This window comes from Aquarana catesbeiana, linkage group LG04 (genome assembly GCF_042186555.1).
Source record: "Aquarana catesbeiana isolate 2022-GZ linkage group LG04, ASM4218655v1, whole genome shotgun sequence".
NCBI classification, from domain to species: domain Eukaryota; kingdom Metazoa; phylum Chordata; class Amphibia; order Anura; family Ranidae; genus Aquarana; species Aquarana catesbeiana.
In genome coordinates, this window is record NC_133327.1 from 672,197,417 (window position 1) to 672,215,557 (window position 18,141).

Consider the following 18,141-nt stretch of genomic DNA (forward strand, 5'->3'; position numbering starts at 1 on the left):
TGTCCTATGGCATGAGCTATGTACACATGTAGTAATGTGTGTGTGTATGTATGTATGTATATATATCAGAGCTGCATGATTCTGGATAAAATGATGATTAATCGTGCAGCTCTAATATATATATATATATATATATATATATATATAAAAAATATGGAGCGCAGTGTGATCATAAGATTTATTCATCACCGCATGCTACTTGTGAAGCTTGCATGTTTAGGAGCCATTTGTTTCAGAAATAGATTTCTATACTAAGGTCTCTTTGACACAGGCATACTTAAGCATTCACCCATGTGAGGGCCGTGTTTTTCCTTAATGGGATGTACAGGAGATTCAACTAGGGATGCACCAATATATCGTCCGAAAATAGGGTTATCTGCATTTTACGTTAATGGCATGCTGCGTCTTATTGACTTTAACGCAAAGCCGCGTCCCGTTGACTTTAATGCAAAGCCGCGTCCCGTTGACTTTAACGCAAAGCCGCGTCCCATTGACTTTAACGCAAAGCCGCGTCCCGTTGACTTCTATTGAAAAAACGTGCCCCTGTTAATTTATTCTTCCTGTCATATTCAAGTAAATGGGGCTCACGGTTGCAACACAGTATTCTCGTTCAAAACAGAGTGGAGAGGGATTAGAATATCTGTTGGGGTTCTATTGCTGCTTGTGCCCTCATTAGGGAAATTCACCTTCTCTATTTGTCATGTTTCTCATTTTATCATTGTGAAAGCGAAAATTTTAGGTTGTCACCAGAACAGGAATAGAGGGGAAATCTTCCAAAGGGGACACTAGTTCTGGTGAAAACCAGGGATTCCCTCACCTTGGAGGAATTTCCTCTAACTTCCTGTTTTTGGCTATGGGACAGGAAGTGAAGGAAAATCTCCCCAATGGGACAAAAATGGCAAACCAACCCTCCCTTACTCTATCAAAAATGAAAAGAAAAAAATGCTTTTTAGTTTTACGTTAATGATTTTAGTAATACCTATCTAAAAACTCTCCTGTAGTCTTCTACCCTAAAAGGACAGGATTTTTATTTTATTTATTTTTTTTAATTGCAAACCAGTCTTTGCAGCTGAAAGCTCTTCATCTTCTTTAAGTTATTTCATCGGCCCGCTTACAGCCGGTATACAATGCCCTAAAATAGTGTCTGTTCATAAACATTAGAAATAATGATGGAATTACTTAAAAGATTAAACAGAGAGGACTTGGGTCTAGGAATATAGCCGCTCCTAGCATTCCATCTACATGCTCAGCCCAATCATTTTCTCCTCATTCTCTTTGATTTACAGAGAGCCGTATTGCAGTTTTGAGTAATTTCTAATGCTATGGAATGAGTCAGAGCTGGAGAGGAGGATCAAGAGGTTGGAGAGGTGGTGGAGGAGGAAATCAATATTCGGGGGCATGGAGAGGAGGAGGCCGACCCTGGAAGCAAAGAGGCAGCGGGAGGGGGCAGAGTGCACTTTGGAACAAGAACCATGAAAATGAGCCTTCATGTAAGTGAGACAATTTTTTTTAAATTCAAAAATAGTTAGATGGATATGTGTGTGTGTGTGTGTGTGTGTATATAATATATATATTATTGTAATATTATCTTTACATATTGTACATTCACATCAGTCCCTGCCCTCAAGGAGCTTACAATCTATGGCCCCTAACTCACATTCATACATACACATACTAGGGCCAATTTAGACAGGAGCCAAGTAACCTACCAGCATTTCTTTGGAGTGTGGGAGGAAATCTGAGTACCCGGAGGAAACCCGCACAGGGGGTACATACAAACTCCACACAGGCAGTGCTGTGGTTAGAATTCGAACCAACAGCCCTAGTGCTGCTAGGCGGAAGTGCTAGCCACTGTTCTGCTCGCTCAAGTGTTTGTTTTTATATTGAAAATGCATCATCTTCCATAAAAGTAAATTGTAATATATGAAAATGACCTAAAACATCCCTTTTAGGCTTCATTCACATTAGTAAGTCTCCAAAGTCACACGATTTCCAGTGTGACTTTAATGCGACTTTAAAATCTCTGGATCAAAGTAGTGCAGGCACTTTTTCAAAGTCGCTGCAAATTTAAAGTGATACTAAACACACACTGTTTATTTTACATTGTCCCTTCTATTTCTTTATGTGGATGATGGCACTGTAAAAATTTATAAAAAAAAAAAAAAAAATCTAAGAATCCTTTTTCCTAATCGATCTAGAGCTGTCTCATGACCCAGCTCTCTCCCAGCCTGTCTGCAGGGAAAACATAAGCAGGAGGAGCTTCTAATCCTTTGCTGCTGGTCACATGTTATAAAAAAAATTAAAACGGCCTTTGGAAAACAGAATGAAAATAAATATCAATAAACTGTTTTAAATTGTCATACAAATATATATTTGAAATCAAATCTTTATTATTTTTTGGCAATAACATGTGGGTGTATTTCTGCTAGTCGCGGGCCGTGTCACGCTCCTCCACCCTGTGGCTTAGAATAGGAGGGAGGTGAAGCCTCCATTAATCTACTGTACATGTAATATCCCCCACCATTGTGTTTAGCTGGTTGGTGGGCATAGAAGAGGAGGGAGGGAGCGGGCTGTCATTTACCACTGTGTATACGCCCACCTGTGTGACTCTATAGTCACATGGGCTGCGCAGATGTGATAGGGAGGAAACGCTCACCATAGGAACTCACTGAGAACTGAGCATGTGCAGAGTTGCCAACACAGCTGCAAAATCCCTAGATGAATTGGGGACATGAACAGAAGGGGAAGATAGAGAGCAGCAGGATCAACCAGGTTTTTTGCAAATTACGGAAAACGAATCTCATAGTGACTGAGTAGGAACAGCATGGAATAGACCATTTATTCATAGATTTTTTTTTTATGCTGTGTGTTAGTGACACTTTAAAGAGGTTGTAAACTTCTGGAGAAAAAACAAAACAAAAAAAAAAACCTGCAAGACAAAAGCATAATGAGCTAGTATGCATCACATACTAGCTCATTATGAAATACTTACCTTTTAGAATGATACCCTGAAAAGGCACCGAGTACACGGCCGCCATCTTTCACCGGAGTTACTACCGGATTCGCAGGCTCCGGGGCTTGTGATTGGCTAGAGCCGCAGGTCACGGCACGGGCCCTGAAAAATTGGCACCAGCGGGCTGTTTCTTCAGTGCGCACACGCCGATGACGTCGGCAGCAACGTATATGGTAAATGTCTCCTAAACGGTGCAAATTTTAGGAAATATTCACAGTACCTACAGGTAAGCCTTATTATTAGTGTACAATCACTTTGTCGCACCAATTTGAACGGGTGCCATGGAAAAAAATGGGGTGTTATTTGTCATGCAGCTTTGATGTCCAAAGTCGTATGACAAATCGCACAAGTCTGACTGGAGCGTAAACATACCGCGATGAATCTCTTCCAGACCTTAAATGCAGAGGTGCAGGAGCTGATTTGAGGGGCTGATCAGCTCTGTTTCTTGCATCTCCTCTTGTACCCCCCCCCCCCCACTTTTTCCACATATCAAAGAGGATCTTTCCCCTATATAAAAAAAAAAAAAAAAAAAAAAATTAAAATTCAGCAATCACAAATACTGTAGCTACTGACTTTTAATAAAACAAACCTCACCTGTCAAGGGGTTCATTGTCATCCTCACACAAACCCCTTCTTTGACGGTCTTTGGGTCCTCGGCATCGGCATGTTTACTGTGCGCAGCCAGCTGTGATTCCTTGCGGTATCACAGCAGGTTGCTCACAGTGCATTGGGGCTTTGTGAATGGTCCCAGTGAATAGCGGGTGCAGTGCCTGGCTCCGGCAGTCTCTTGCACCTGCCCTCTGTACCGAGGTACAGGCTTTCAGTTACTGAGCTGGAGGGAAGGGTCAATGGACTACCAGTATGTTAATCGCTGCACTTGTATTCCACTGAGAACTACAAGTCTTATCTGCCACGGTGGCAGACAGGACTTGCAGTTCATTCATATGAAGATCTGTGAATAAATGACTCCGCTGTGTGGATGGAGCCCTGTCACAGGGGCAGGGGGTTTGCTTAGCAACATGTTGCATCCAAATAACAGGTAGAGTTGGCCTTTAAAGAAATCTAAATGTGTATGGCTAGCCTACGTAATTAATTCAAATGAACTTCTGTTTTCTTTCACTTGATTGTTTTTCTTTCTTTTTTTTTTTTTTTTTTTCTTCCCTTTTTTTTTTTTTTTTTTTCCCCATCTTTTATTATTTGTTTAGGTTTCTCTGGATCGCCTGCCAGGCCTCGATATAACCAGACTTCCTTGGATAAATATGTCCCATACAAAGGCTGGAAGCTTTACTTCTCTGAAGGTACAACATAAAAAACATGTGAGAGATACCACAGAACATTTCCATGCTAATGTTGATGCAGCAGCTATAAAGGAAAAGTACTTTTACCCGGCTCCCTCCATCCCTTTTATTTCCAGCATGCTATCAGTCATCTGCTGCCTGTGTTTCTCCTTTCTGTTCCATCAACTATCTTTTAACAGGGCAGCATTTTTCAATTTGTGCTCCTGATTGCCGGTGTCAGGAGTCGGGGAAGACGCACAATTTCTCTGTGCGATATATGAAAGCATTTTGATGCTAGTCATGCACTTAACCCTGTCAACTCTCAAAGAGGACACAAATCTTTAGCAGCAACATTTCCCAGTAATTACAGTATGTCCCTTTAGTATTGTATCTCTGTTTTTTTTATATATTTTTTTTTTATATGTTGTATACAGTCTACTTTGCACTGCTGATTATACTAAAGTAAATTGAACTGAATGTAAAATTCTGTATATTGCTTGCTGCGATGCGTAAATTACAAAAGAAATGTAAATGGTAACATGCTACACATTACATCTTTTATGTTCTTTTGACTTGGCTTTTTGTAACGGTCGTGGTGGTTTTTTTGTTTCTATTTTTTTTTATTAATTTTTAACATTTTTTTCTTTTTCGAAGTGTTGCCGTTTACAGTCAAACCGAGAAATGTAAAAATGGAGCATAATTAACATATAGCATAAACCAGGGGTGTCCAAACTTTTCTCAGAGGGAAAAATTTGATTAAGTTTCGGTCTAAGCGTGTTTGTCCGAGCACTAATACCCTGTCCAACAAGAATTCTCTTGCCTTTGTGGCCGTGTGTGGTGAGGAGATGATCTTGGGCGTCTTATTTGGATATACCGTATTTATCGGCATATTACACGCACCTTCACTTTAAGAGGGAAGTTTCAGGAAAAAAAAAACAAAATAGGAAAAACATCCTATGCATTAACGTGAAAAAACACCTGGCATTCACTAGCCCCCTAGCCCCCCCGTTTTACTTACCTGAACCCCTTCATCTCTTTGGCGGGGACTCTCGCTCGCTCTTGATTGGATAGATTGATAGCAGTGCAGCCATTGGCTCCGGCTGCTGTCAATCAATTCCAATAACGCGAGGCCGAGTCCGGCATTCGTGTCTATGGAGTGTGGCCGCAAGGTAACCCCCTTGGGAGAGCGCTTCTCCTAGGGGGTTATCTGATGCTGGGAGGAGCCGCCGAGGGACCCCAGAAGAGAATGTTCGGGGCCACTCTGTGCAAAACATGCTGCACAGTGGAGGTAAGTATCACTCCTTTACAATCACTTTACATTTTAAATAAAGAACTGTGAAGCAAAATAAGGGTCATTGCCCATCTGCAGCCTCACCATTGCCATGAATGCAGCCTGATCGATGCTCATCTGCAGCCTCGGAGGGGACAGGGAGGGGGCAGGGACGAGCGCCGACAGATTACATACAAGAGAATCTCCTGTTTACTCAGCGGACTGTTTAAAGCGGTAGTAAACCCGCTGAATTTTTTTTTTCCATTACACCTATAAGGGAAAAGGCATAATGAGCTAGTATGCACCGCATACTAGCTCATTATGAGATACCTTAGAACGAGGCGGCATCTCACCTGGTCCACGCCGAGGCAGCTGACATTTCCCCTCGGCGTGTCTTCCGGGTATCGTGGCTCCGGCGCTGTGAGTGGCCGGAGCCGCGATGTCGTCACTCCTGCGCATGCGCGCGGGAGACTTCTTTCCGGCAAGGTTCGGAGTTTGCCGGGCTTTCAGCCGAGAATCCCCTGTGCGCATGCGCCACTGCAGTCAGCGGCTCATTGCGAGGGGAATATCTCCTAAACCGTACAGGTTTAGGTGCTATTTTTTTACCTACAGGTAAGCCTTATTATAGGCTTACCTGTAGGTAAAAGTTTCAAAAATAAGTATACAACCACTTTAATACGAAGTCCCGCCTCCTATTATGGACAGAACTGTCGTCCGATGGCAACCCAGGAGGCGGGACTTCCTATTATAAGCCGCTGAGTAAACTGGAGATTCTCCTGTATGTAATCTGTCGGCACTCATCCCGCCCCCTCCCTGTCCCCTCCGAGGCACCGATAAATGCAGGTATATATGTTTGTGGCCCCCACGGTGCTCGGGGATTCATTGGGGGCCACAAAAGAGACATTTTATTTTATTTTATATATAGATATATATATATATCTCCAAATTACCAGTGGGGCCGTTTGAAACCAGAAGGCGGGCCGTAATTGGAATGCAGGCTGGACTTTGTACATGCCTGGCATTAACAATCTCCCAATTAAATGTGCAAGCCACCAGACCTAGCAAAACACAGTATAAATGGTCAGGTAAAACAGATCAAGTATGAGGGTGGTCTACAGTAATTCATACATGTGCAACAAATTAAGTAGCAATGTAAGAGACCAAGTACGAAAACTCGTAAGCTTAAAACTGTGCAACCATATTTTTACGAAATAATACGTTATACAGAGAAGCGGGCTTCCAGGTAGCCAGGTGGCCCCATACTGGTAATCGTGAAATGTAAACCCAGGGAATGTAACCTATCCTCAAGGGTTCAGCCCAATTGCGAGAGCCCCTGAAGATGGGCATCAGTATATACAAAATCCCTGAGTTCATTGATTTTGGAAAACCATGAGGATTTCGACGGTGGGTTCTCGGATTTCCAACATAGGGGGATTTAATAACTGAATTGTGAGGGAGGCCTTATACTTCTTGATTGGACGTTCCGAAAGATGCAACAGACAGGCCGCAGGGTTCCCCTCCAAGTCAACGTTGGTCAGGTGCTTGACAGTACAAATCACCTGAAGCATCGATCCACCTGCATTGCAACACCGCCAACATGTACTGGGGACCTGAGGCTAAAAGCGGCGGGTACTCTGCACCATCAGGTCAGGATCTTGTAACCAGTCTCTTGTATTTTAGTGGCCATGGAAGACTTCTGTGCATCAGTGAATTTTGGTTTTAAAGTCCACTTCCCATTTAGAAAGGAACCTGGGTACATACTCTCGTCAGTCAGATCAGAGACGTGTACATCAACGAGAGGCAATGACTGATCGGTTCCTTCCTTTGGCAGATATGTTTCAGTTCCGTGAGCTTTCAAAATATACCCGGAGTGCACGAACACCGACGGGGAAAGTTGTGCAACTGGAGACTGCTCCGCATGTCTTGGGGGGGGGGGGGTCTGTAGCTGTCGCGCAGACAGAGGTGTGGGAGCTGACCATCTGGCCCCAAAAAATCGCAGAGATGAAGATGGCCACTTACAGCCAGGTGCTGAAAGTGAAGGTTCTGAAGGCCTGGTATAAATTCTGGATTGCCCAGTATAGGCACCAAGGGGGGAGGTATTGGTAATATTGAAGAGTGTCTGAATGCGTTCCTAGCAACCGACAATGTGCTGCCAAGGGTGGGGTGGTCGCTGAGGGCCTTTGTGTCATTGGAGTCTTCCAGTTCCATGGCCACCCACTGATTCGCTTTACCATGGCAATGCCAGTCCTTTATTGAGGTAAGGTGCACTGCTCTGTAATAGGACCGCACATCTGCCAGTACAACTCCTCCTCGAGGCTTCGTAAGATGGAGAAGTTGGAGCTTGAGGCGAGGTCCATACAAACTCTCTAAACATAGAACTCATCCATTGAAAGAACCGCAAGTGGAGATGAACAGACAGTGCCTGCAGCAAATAATATAGCACCTTAGGCAGCATGGTCATCTTAAGAGCGTTGCATCGCCCAAACCAAGTTAGGGCGAGGGAGTGCCAGTGGAGTAAATCAGCTTTAAGGCGGAGGAGCAATGGGGCGAAGGTTGCCCAATAGAGAGTAGGTAACTGTAGTTTTAATGGTTTTTGTATTTCCCCCCACCCCTATCTATCTATCTATCTATCTATCTATCTATCTATCTATCTATCTATCTATCTATCTATCTATCTATCTATCGATCGTGTGTGGCATTTACATATTACTACTTTCAAATCCCCCAAATACAGTTGTCTATTAATCATTTCAAGAGAGCAGCGTCGCATAAAATTTTATTTCTTTATTCTTTTTTGGCTAACTACATCTAAAACACTTGTGTCAAACACCAGGCCCCCGGGCCAAAACCAGCCGGCCAGGCCGTTCCATGTGGCCCTTGCACCTCCTCTGTGTCTGCGGCACACCCTTGTCTCCGCCCCCACCTTGTCTCAGGAGTCGGTAGCAGAGAGGAGGACAGAACTCCTGTGCTTGATCCTGCGCTTCTTCATGCAGCCACTAAGAGGACTCCTCCTACAGATCCTGCACTTCTCTGTGCAGCCAGAGCACACCGTCGTCTCCGTCTCCCCTGGTCTAAGCATAGCTGACTCCAGCCCTCTGATCCTCCTCCAGACCCTGCACTTCTGCTTACCAGCTCTGCCCCAAGCTTCTTCACGGTAGCAGCACAAGATAAGGGGGTTGCACTATGATGTAAGGGAGGATAGGGGACTCTTGAATTCTGATGGTGGGGAGGGGGCTCTTGATATCTGATATAAGGGGTGTGGGGTGCTCTGGACACCTAGTCTTGCAGATTCAAACCGGCCCTCCTAAGGGCAACCATAATGTTGATTTGGCCCACAATCAAATAGATTTTGATACCCCTGATCTAGAACCAGCAGTCTGACATGGAAACACCCCAAGTCATTTGGTCATACCACTTCCATACAGATTATTACAAGATATGGAACACAAGACTTAACTGTATCTAATCACCACAAACTAAAAGTGCAATTTAATTCATTTTTAATATTCAAAGCAAACTCCCCCATCCGTCCATGTGTCTCCAAGCTTTATGTTGTTGAGAAACCATTTTGAAAAATGCTCCCCCTGGCATTTCTAGCTGCAGCCATCTTGAGTAAGGGCAGGTGATTCATGTAATATTTACTTCCTGTAATCCCTCTGCCCTTAGCTCAGGCATTCAGGCAGGAGGCTGTGCTTAGCTGAGACAGCCCCTCCTCCCCACCTCCAGATAAAAAAAAAATTCCCTTGAAGCCTCCTGGGATGTATGACCTCAGTTTGGCCTAGGCCAGAAACCAGGAAGCAACTGAAGTAATATTAAAAAAATAAATAATAATTAAAGCGGAGTTCCACCCAAAAAATAGAAATTCCGCTTTAAGTGCTGGTGACCCCCTGACATGCCACATTTGGCATGTCATTTTTTTAGGGGGGAGTGGGTACCTAGTTTTTACAGGCACCCAGCTCCCACTTCCTCCCCTGGCGCCGCGGCGCTGGAAGGAAGTTCACCTCTCCCCCCTCCCTGCAATCTTCTGGGACATGTCACAGGTCCCAGAAGATTGCCCGGCCATTTACAGTGCGAAGCGCAACTCGCGCATGCGCAGTGCCCACAGTTGCAATGCAGGTAACCCAGGCTGAAATCACTATGACAAACCTGGGCTCACATCGGAGCGGTGGGGAAACCACGTGTGATTCGGACAGGAATCGCACCACATTTAGGTTCAAATCGCATGTGATTTGCGCCCATTCATTTTGTATGGATGACTATTGTAAAGTGTCGGTACTCATTAATTAAAAATAAATAAATCGGTACCTGTGCATCCCTAATTAATATAATATTATTATTAAAATTTTTATATATAGATATATATTTATTCTCTATCTCTCTATTACCCCCCCCCCCCCCCCCCATGCCATCAGTGAAGTTTGGAGGTGGGGACATCATGGTGTGAGGCTGTTTTTCACTATACGGTACTGGCAAACTTCATATCATTGAAGGAAGGATGAATAGGAAAATGTACCAAGACATTCTTGATAAAAATCTGCTGCCATCTACCAGGATGATGAAGATGAAATGAGGGAGGACATTTCAGCAAGACAATCATCCCAAACACAAAGCCAAGGAAACTCTCCATTGGTTTCAAAGAAAGAAAATAAAGCTGCTAGAATGGCCCAGCCAATCACCTGACATGAATCCAATAGAAAATCTATGGAAAGAACTAAAGATCTGAGTTCATAGAAGAGGGACACGGAACCTTCAAGATATGATGTTTATGTGGAAGAATGGGCCAAAATCGCACCTGAGCAACGCATGGGACTCGTTTCTCCATACAGGACCCTGCGTCTTGAAACCATCATTACCAACAAAGGATTTTGTATCAAGTAATAAGTACATTTCAGTTATCGTGTTCAATACTTTTTCAATACCTGTTCAATCCCTGTGTCATTCCATTTTATTACACATAACTTAATTTCTGATTTTTTTTGTTTGGTGTCTATTTGAATGTATGCATTGCATGGGTTGTTACTGACATGTGGGGAAAATTTCATGTCAATAGAGCCTTTAGAAATATATTTACCTAGAAAAATGGTGACATGTTCAATACTTATTTTACTGTGTGTGTGTGTGATATGTACACACAGTGTATGTGTGTGTATATATTATACAGTGGGGAGAACAAGTATTTGATACACTGACGATTTTGATGGTTTTCCTACTTACAAAGCAGGTAGAGGTCTATAATTATTTTTATCATAGGTACTCTTCAACTGTGAGAGACGGAATCTAAAACAAAAATCCAGAAAATCACATTGTATGATTTTTAAGTAATTAATTACCTATATACTCGAGTATAAGTCAAGTTTTTCAGCACATTTTTTTGTGCTGAAAGTACCCCCCTCGACTTATACTCGAGTCAAGCACTTTTCTGCAGCAAAAAATGTCATTTTCTGAACCGAATTTGGGGCCCCGTATCTCAGGGCCACTTGGTGCTAGGAACCCCAAACTTGGTGTGCAAACCCAGTGGAACTGGTACCACAAAAAATCCAAAGCTGAAGTTCCTAGCACTAAGTGGCCCCGAGATACGGGGCCCCAAAATCGGTTCGGAAAATGTCATTCTCTGCTGCAGAAAAGTGCTTGACATTTTCTGAACTGATTTTTGGGGCCCCTGTATCTCGGGGCCACTTGGGGCTAGAAACCCCAGCTTTAGAAATTTTATGGTGCTAGTTCCACTGGGTTTGCACACCAAATTTGGGGTTCTTAGCACTAAGTGGCCCCGGGCTACGGGGCCCCAAATTCGGTCAACTGTGTCCATCTGCAGCAATGTCATTTCGGGTCCCTTTGGGTTCAGAGACTCCAAATTTTGGCTGCAGCTAGGGGGCATCTAGGAACCCTTAACTACCAAGTTTGAAGTTCGGGGGACCTTTGGCTGCAAATGGGCACAGTGATGCTGCAAATGGGCATTGTTGACCCTCTTTTCCACTTACAGTAGCTGTGCATTTCTCACCCTCGTCTTATACTCGGGTCAATAAGTTTTTCAAATTTTTTTGTGGTAAATTAGGGCCTCGACTTATACTCGGAATGACTTATACTCGAGTATATGCGGTAGCATTTTATTGCGTGACATAAGTATTTGATACATCAGAAAAGCAGAACTTAATATTTGGTACAGAAAACTTTGTTTGCAGTTACAGAGATCATACATTTCCTGTAGTTCTTGACCACGTTTGCACACACTTCAGCAGGGATTTTGGCCCACTCCTCCATACAGACCTTCTCCAGATCCTTCAGGTTTTGGGGCTGTCGCTGGGCAATACGGACTTTCAGCTCCCTCCAAAGATTTTCTATTGGGTTCAGGTCTGAAGACTGGCTAGGCCACTCCAGGGCCTTGAGATGCTACTTACAGAGCCACTCCTTAGTTGCCCTGGCTGTGAGTTTCCGGTCGTTGTCATGCTGGAAGACCCAGCCACGACCCATTTTCAATCCTATTACTGAGGGAAGGAGGTTGTTGGCCAAGATTTTGCAGAACATGGCCCCATCCATCCTCCCCTCAATACGGTGCAGTCGTCCTGTCCCCTTTGCAGAAAAGCAGCCCCAAAGAATGACGTTTCCACCTCCATCCTTCACGGTTGGGATGGTGTTGTTGGGGTTGTACTCCTCCGTCTTCTTCCTCCAAACATGGCGAGTGGAGTTTAGACCAAAAAGCTCTATTTTTGTCTCATCAGACCACATGACCTCCCATTCCTCCTCTGGATCATCCAGATGGTCATTGGCAAACTTCAGATGGGCCTGGACATGCGCTGGCTTGAGCAGGGGGACCTTGTGTGCGCTGCAGGATTTTAATCCATGACAGCGTAGTGTGTTACTAATGGTTTTCTTTGAGACTGTGGTCCCAGCTCTCTTCAGGTCATTGACCAGGTCCTGCCGTGTAGTTCTGGGCTGATCCCTCACCTTCCTCATAATCTTGCATGGAGCCCCAGACCGAGGGAGATTGACCGTCATCTTGAACTTCTTCCATTTTCTAATAATTGCACCAACAGTTGTTGCCTTCTCACCAAGCTGCTTTCCTATTGTCCTGTAGCCCATCCCAGCCTTGTGCAAGTCTACAATTTTATCCCTGATGTCCTTTACACAGCTCTCTGGTCTTGGCCATTGTGGAGACTTTGGAGTCTGTTTGAGTGTGTGGATAGGTGTCTTTTATACAGGCAACAAGTTCAAACAGGTGCAGTTAATACAGGTAATGAGTGGAGAACAGGAGGGCTTCTTAACCACTTAATCCCTGGGCCATTTGGCTGGCCAAAGACCAGAGCCCTTTTGCGTGTCGGCACTGCGCCACTTTAACTGACAATTGCGCGGTCGTACGATGTTGCTCCCAAACAAAATTGACGTTTTTTTTCCCCACAAATAGAGCTTTTTTTTTTGGTGGTATTTGATCGCCTCTGCGGTTTTTATTTTTTGCGCTATAAACAAAAAAAAGAGCGACAATTTTGAAAAAAATATTATATATTATAATAATATAAAAATATAATATATTATAAAATTAATAGCATTATTTTTTACTTTTTGCTATAATAAATATCCCCCAAAAATAGATAAAAAAAACATTTTTTTCCCCTCAGTTTAGGCCGATATGTATTCTTCTGCATATTTTTGGTAAAAAAATCGCAATAAGCGTATATTCATTGGTTTACGCAAAAGTTATAGTGTCTACAAAATAGGGGATAGTTTTTATGGCTTTTTTATTATTCATTTTTTTTTTTTACTAGTAATGGCAGCAATCTCCAATTTTTATCGGGACTGTGACATTATGGCGGACAAGTCGGATAATTTTGACACATTTTTGGGACCATTGGCATTTTTACAGCGATCAATGCAATAAAATTGCATTGATTGCTGTAAAAATTTCACTGGCAGTGAAGGGGTTAACCACTAGGGGGCAGTGAAGGGGTTAAGTGTGTCCTAGTTTGTGTTCTAACTGAAGAGGGGAGAGGACTGAGTAGGGGAGATGACAGATCATCTGTTCATACTCTGTGTGAAGGGAGACGATCCGTCTGTTCTCCATTCAGAGAACCGTAAACTGTGTGTTTACACACAGATCCCAGTTCTCCATGTGCCCCGAGCGATCGCGACTGCCGGGCACTCGCATCGGCTCCGTGGGCGAGCAGGGGGGCGCGCACTCCCCCTAGTGGCCGTCTATGTTACCGACGTAACATGACGGCGATTCGCGCAGCCGAGCCATGTTGCCGCAGTCGGCACGCGGTTAAAGAAAAAATAACAGGTCTGTGAGCCGGAATTCTTACTGGTTGGTAGGTGATCAAATACTTATGTCATGCAATGAAATGCAAATTAATTATTTAAAAATCGTACAATGTGATTTTCTGGATTTTTTGTTTTAGATTCCGTCTCTTAGAGTTGCAGAGTACCTATGATAAAAAAAAATTCAGACCTCTACATGCTTTTGTAAGTAGGAAAACCTGCAAAATCGGCAGTGTATCAAATACTTGTTCTCCCCACTATGTGTGTGTGTGTGTGTGTGTGTGTGTGTATATATATATATATAACAAAATGGCCAAACCTTTTCATTATGTATGTGGAGAACATATTTTATCCTGCTCGGAATTTAAAGAGGTATATGTCTGTGTTCTCATGGACCACCTTCCTCCAGGGAAGATGTGACATATGGCAAAGTTGAACTCTGGGGAGAAGCTTGCCCAGCTACATTCGTATGAGCTTCTATGAACAATTTACAGTATGTATTTACTTGTTCTATAAAAGCATTTTTCTATATACATTTTTTTTTTTTTAAACTACACAACAGCAGGAAAAAAAAATACCAGATAAGCCCCAATGATTGGGGGTTCTATTTTTTTTCGGAGCCCCAGCTGAATAAAACTGTAGCGGTCCCCTTGTAGGAATGTGTTCTAGGCGGAGCTATCTTCTGCAGTCTCTGCCCTACTTTCTCTTTGTAAGAAAACCTCATTCTCTGGCTTCGTTATACAGTTAATATTGGACAAAAGTTTTATTATACTTTTTTTTTTTTTTTTTTTTTTTTTTGCTACTTTCTCTCATTCATTCCATCTGCGCACCTCACACACATTTCCACTCATACTGCATTTTTAAGCGATGTTCAGAATAATTACATATAATTGCACGTTTTTACATCGTTGAAAAGGTGAACCTTTGAAAATTCATGATTTGTAAATGTATATTAAATCCCTGTTAAGAGGCATACAGGCTTACAAGTTGTACAGCTGAATCATTTTATTGCTACTTGTCATATAAACGTAATAATGACTGGTAATGTATGGGCATGAAAAATGTCTCATTTATAAGCAGTAAAGTCCTTTATAGAATTGATGAAAAATACTTGTTAGATATTCAGTGAATTTCCACTCTATGCAAATGTATAAAAATACCCTTTAATTCCTATATTCCTAAATTACCTTTTTTTTATTTTATTTTTTTTTTTTAGTTGCGGAAGTGTAGTTGCCTGATTACAGCCTTATATCAACCACTTCAGCTCTGGAAGGTTTTACCCCCTTCATCACCAGGCTATTTTTTGCTATTCGGCACCGCGCTCCTTTTAACTGACAATTGCATGGTCATGCAAAGCTCTACCCCAATTAAATTCATATCTCTACAACCCTGGCTGGTGGTTTTTGGGATCTGCGGGCAGGGGGCTTATTGGAATCTGGAAGCCCCTTTTAAAAGGCCCCCTCCATGTGAATGAGTAGGAGTACCCCTACTCATTCATCCAAATAAAAAAAAAAGGGTTAGAAGTAACAGTTTTTGGCAATTTTTTTATTAAATAAAAATGTCCTCTGGTGTATGGTTCACTCCCCCCGCCCCCCCCCCCCTTTCGTCCCTTCCCTGTATGCTTGGATAAGGGTCTGGTGTGGATTTGAGGGGCAACCCCCACACCTTTTTTTTTTTTTTTTTTTTTTTTTTTTTTTTCTATTCAGCTGTCAGTGGGAAATCCCGCTGACCGCTGATGAGTCATCCATTAAGGATGTGGTGACCGGCTTCACGGCTTGCTCCTTAACAACCAACTAATTTAAAAGACACCGGTGGCCACCGGCTCCATAATTTTGCAGCTGAACCGCTGCTTTGGAAATTTGCAGTGAAAACGGGGGGAAATCGGACATATGTGAACCTAGCCTAAGTGTAGTTTTCTGCTTGCATATTTAGCCCATGTGCATACTCCATTACTGAAGCTGTCACCACCACCACACACATTTGCCCAGCTCTCCTGTGTGCATGCATTGGAAATGGTCAATGCAGAGGCATGGGCAGTTCTATTCATACAGAGAGGTGTAGTTATTTGCACTTTTATTTACCACTTGCTTCCCCCTCTTCCTTTAGGCAGGTGCTGTTTGCATAGAAGGGAGTGGCCAGCCCTGCCCTTTTTGCAGTGTTTGGGCTAGTCGCACTCCTCCTTTCTGCCTCCTCGTACTTAGAGGAACTGCAGTCTGCTCACATAATTTGTAATAAAAATCATCTTTGCCATTCCGAAGCTTCCCTCCAAGCACTTTGCATATTATTTTATATATACTGGGATTCTGTACTTACCAAATATGCTGCAGAAATCTCCCTCCGCTGAGTCTGGCTGCAGCCATTTTAACTGTGGGCAGCTGAAGCTGTTGCCTGCTCACTTCCTAGATTTACACAGACACACAGACGCACCTCCAGCTCTGCAGCTCTCATTGGCCCTCTTATGATTATCCACCCCCCCCCCCACACCCCCCCCTCCTGGCAAACTCTCACGAGAGTTAGAGAGAGAGCTGTGCGTGATGTCGTAAGCCTTACTATCCAAAATTAAAACAACAAGGGCAGAAGATTCAATAGATGGAAAGTTGAAAAAAAATGACTGAAGTTCCACTTTAAACTTGACACCCTTTTTAAAATCTCAGTGGATGCCACTGCACAAGAGGACCAAGGAGATGGAAAGAAGACTGCAGTAATGGTTGTATTTGCATTTACAATATTAAACAGAGATATGCAAACCTAAAAAAGAAGCTATCCTTTTAATGAGCATTAAAATGTTATGTACAGAGTATACATTAATTGTTTTTTTTTTTTTTTTTTTTTTTTTTTTTTTACTTCTCTGTGTTTGTCAGCTTACAGTGACAATTCTCCGTTTGTGTTAAAAGTTCAAGCCTTTGAAACATTCTTCACAAAGCACATTGAATTTTATGACAAGGTAAGTTTAAAAAGCTTTATTTTAATACAGAGCTCATTGAACTGCACACATCTTGGCATCTACACACTCCAATGTTCCTGTCACAATCAATCTTCCTAATGAATGTACGAAAATTATTTGTTATTTAAATTTCAGCATCAAACACAAGTAGGCAAGAAGTCTTTGCACATTTTATGATATATATATATACCACATTTTCTCTGTGTATAAGGTGAAGCTAAGAGCTGCTGAGCTTCCACCGGTGTGCTTTTGTCCTTCGTCTAGCTGCCTCCCCAGATCTCTAAAACCCTTCCTCCAAACATCCATAGGTGCTATTATTCCTGGTGTGCACACATCCATAAACGTTTTATATCCACCACTGAGTGCTCTTCAGGTCAGCCCGAGAGCCTGTGTTACACCACATGTATAAAGAAGTGGCAGTGAGCCAGGAAACGCATATGGTCTTTTAATCTTTTAATGAAGTTACATTTTTTTCCTAAGCTATGACCTGGGTGGTTATTGCAAAACCGCTTTACCAATTCAAAGGACCACGCAGCTGGTATTGGGATACTGGTCCAGCCTGGAGTTTCCGATTGCAACCACCCTTCTCCAAATGCCTACATGGAGACCTATGCACTCTCTACATTCGTATTTATAGGGTTGGGCACACCACTTCTGTGGTTCCCCACAGCCTAACCAGAAGTGAGACATCTTATTCTACACTCATTTATCCCATAATTCCACCCTTTTGATTTACACTGACAATACTACACCAGAAGGGCTCTCCTGCGTTATCTCTCTGATTTTGATTCTTATTTTTTTTCCTTTTTTGAGTCTCCTAAATCCACAGCTTCAAGCTGGTTGGCAATTGTACAAATTCATACCAAAGGTATACAAAGGGTTGAGGTAAGGTCTTTGTACAGGCCTCTTAACTTCCTCCACACTAGGGATACCTCCATTAACATATGGGGTAAGGCTTACTAAAACTGGTGCGCACAAAATCTGGTGCAGCTCTGCATGGTAACCAATCGGCTTCTAACTTCAACTTGTTCAGTTAAGCTTTGACAATAAAACCTGGAAGCTGCATACAGTGGAACCTCAGTTTGCGAGTAACACGGTTAACAAGCGTTTCGCAAACCGAGCACTGTATTTCTAAAAATCCTAACTCGCTTTGCGAGTCCTGTCTCCCAAAACGAGCAGGATTCAGGCCAAAAGCGGTGTGCAGTACCGCTTTTGGCCTGGGGGGGGTGCCGGAGCAGAGCTGAAAGTCGCCGACCGGTGCTGTTCGGAAATGCACGGAAAGACCCGAGGACAGTTCGGCTGACCTCGGCAAACTCAGAAAGGCTCATGAATGGAGTCTTTCCGAGGTTTGCTGAGGTCCGCCAAAGTGTCCCTCGGGCCGTTTCCGAGG

The 18,141-nt window shown here is 43.1% G+C and overlaps 1 protein-coding gene across 1 annotated transcript in view; it reads left to right on the forward strand.

Annotated features, from left to right (window-relative positions):
* The window catches only part of MCM8 (minichromosome maintenance 8 homologous recombination repair factor), an 82,743-nt gene that overhangs the window by 3,253 nt on the left and 61,349 nt on the right, over positions 1-18,141 (forward strand). The window contains exons 2-4 of the mRNA XM_073628615.1: positions 1,285-1,490; positions 4,219-4,311; positions 16,669-16,751. Of these exons, the coding sequence (XP_073484716.1) occupies positions 1,328-1,490; positions 4,219-4,311; positions 16,669-16,751 (339 nt within the window). The 5' untranslated portion in view covers positions 1,285-1,327. The remainder of the gene's footprint in view (positions 1-1,284; positions 1,491-4,218; positions 4,312-16,668; positions 16,752-18,141) is intronic.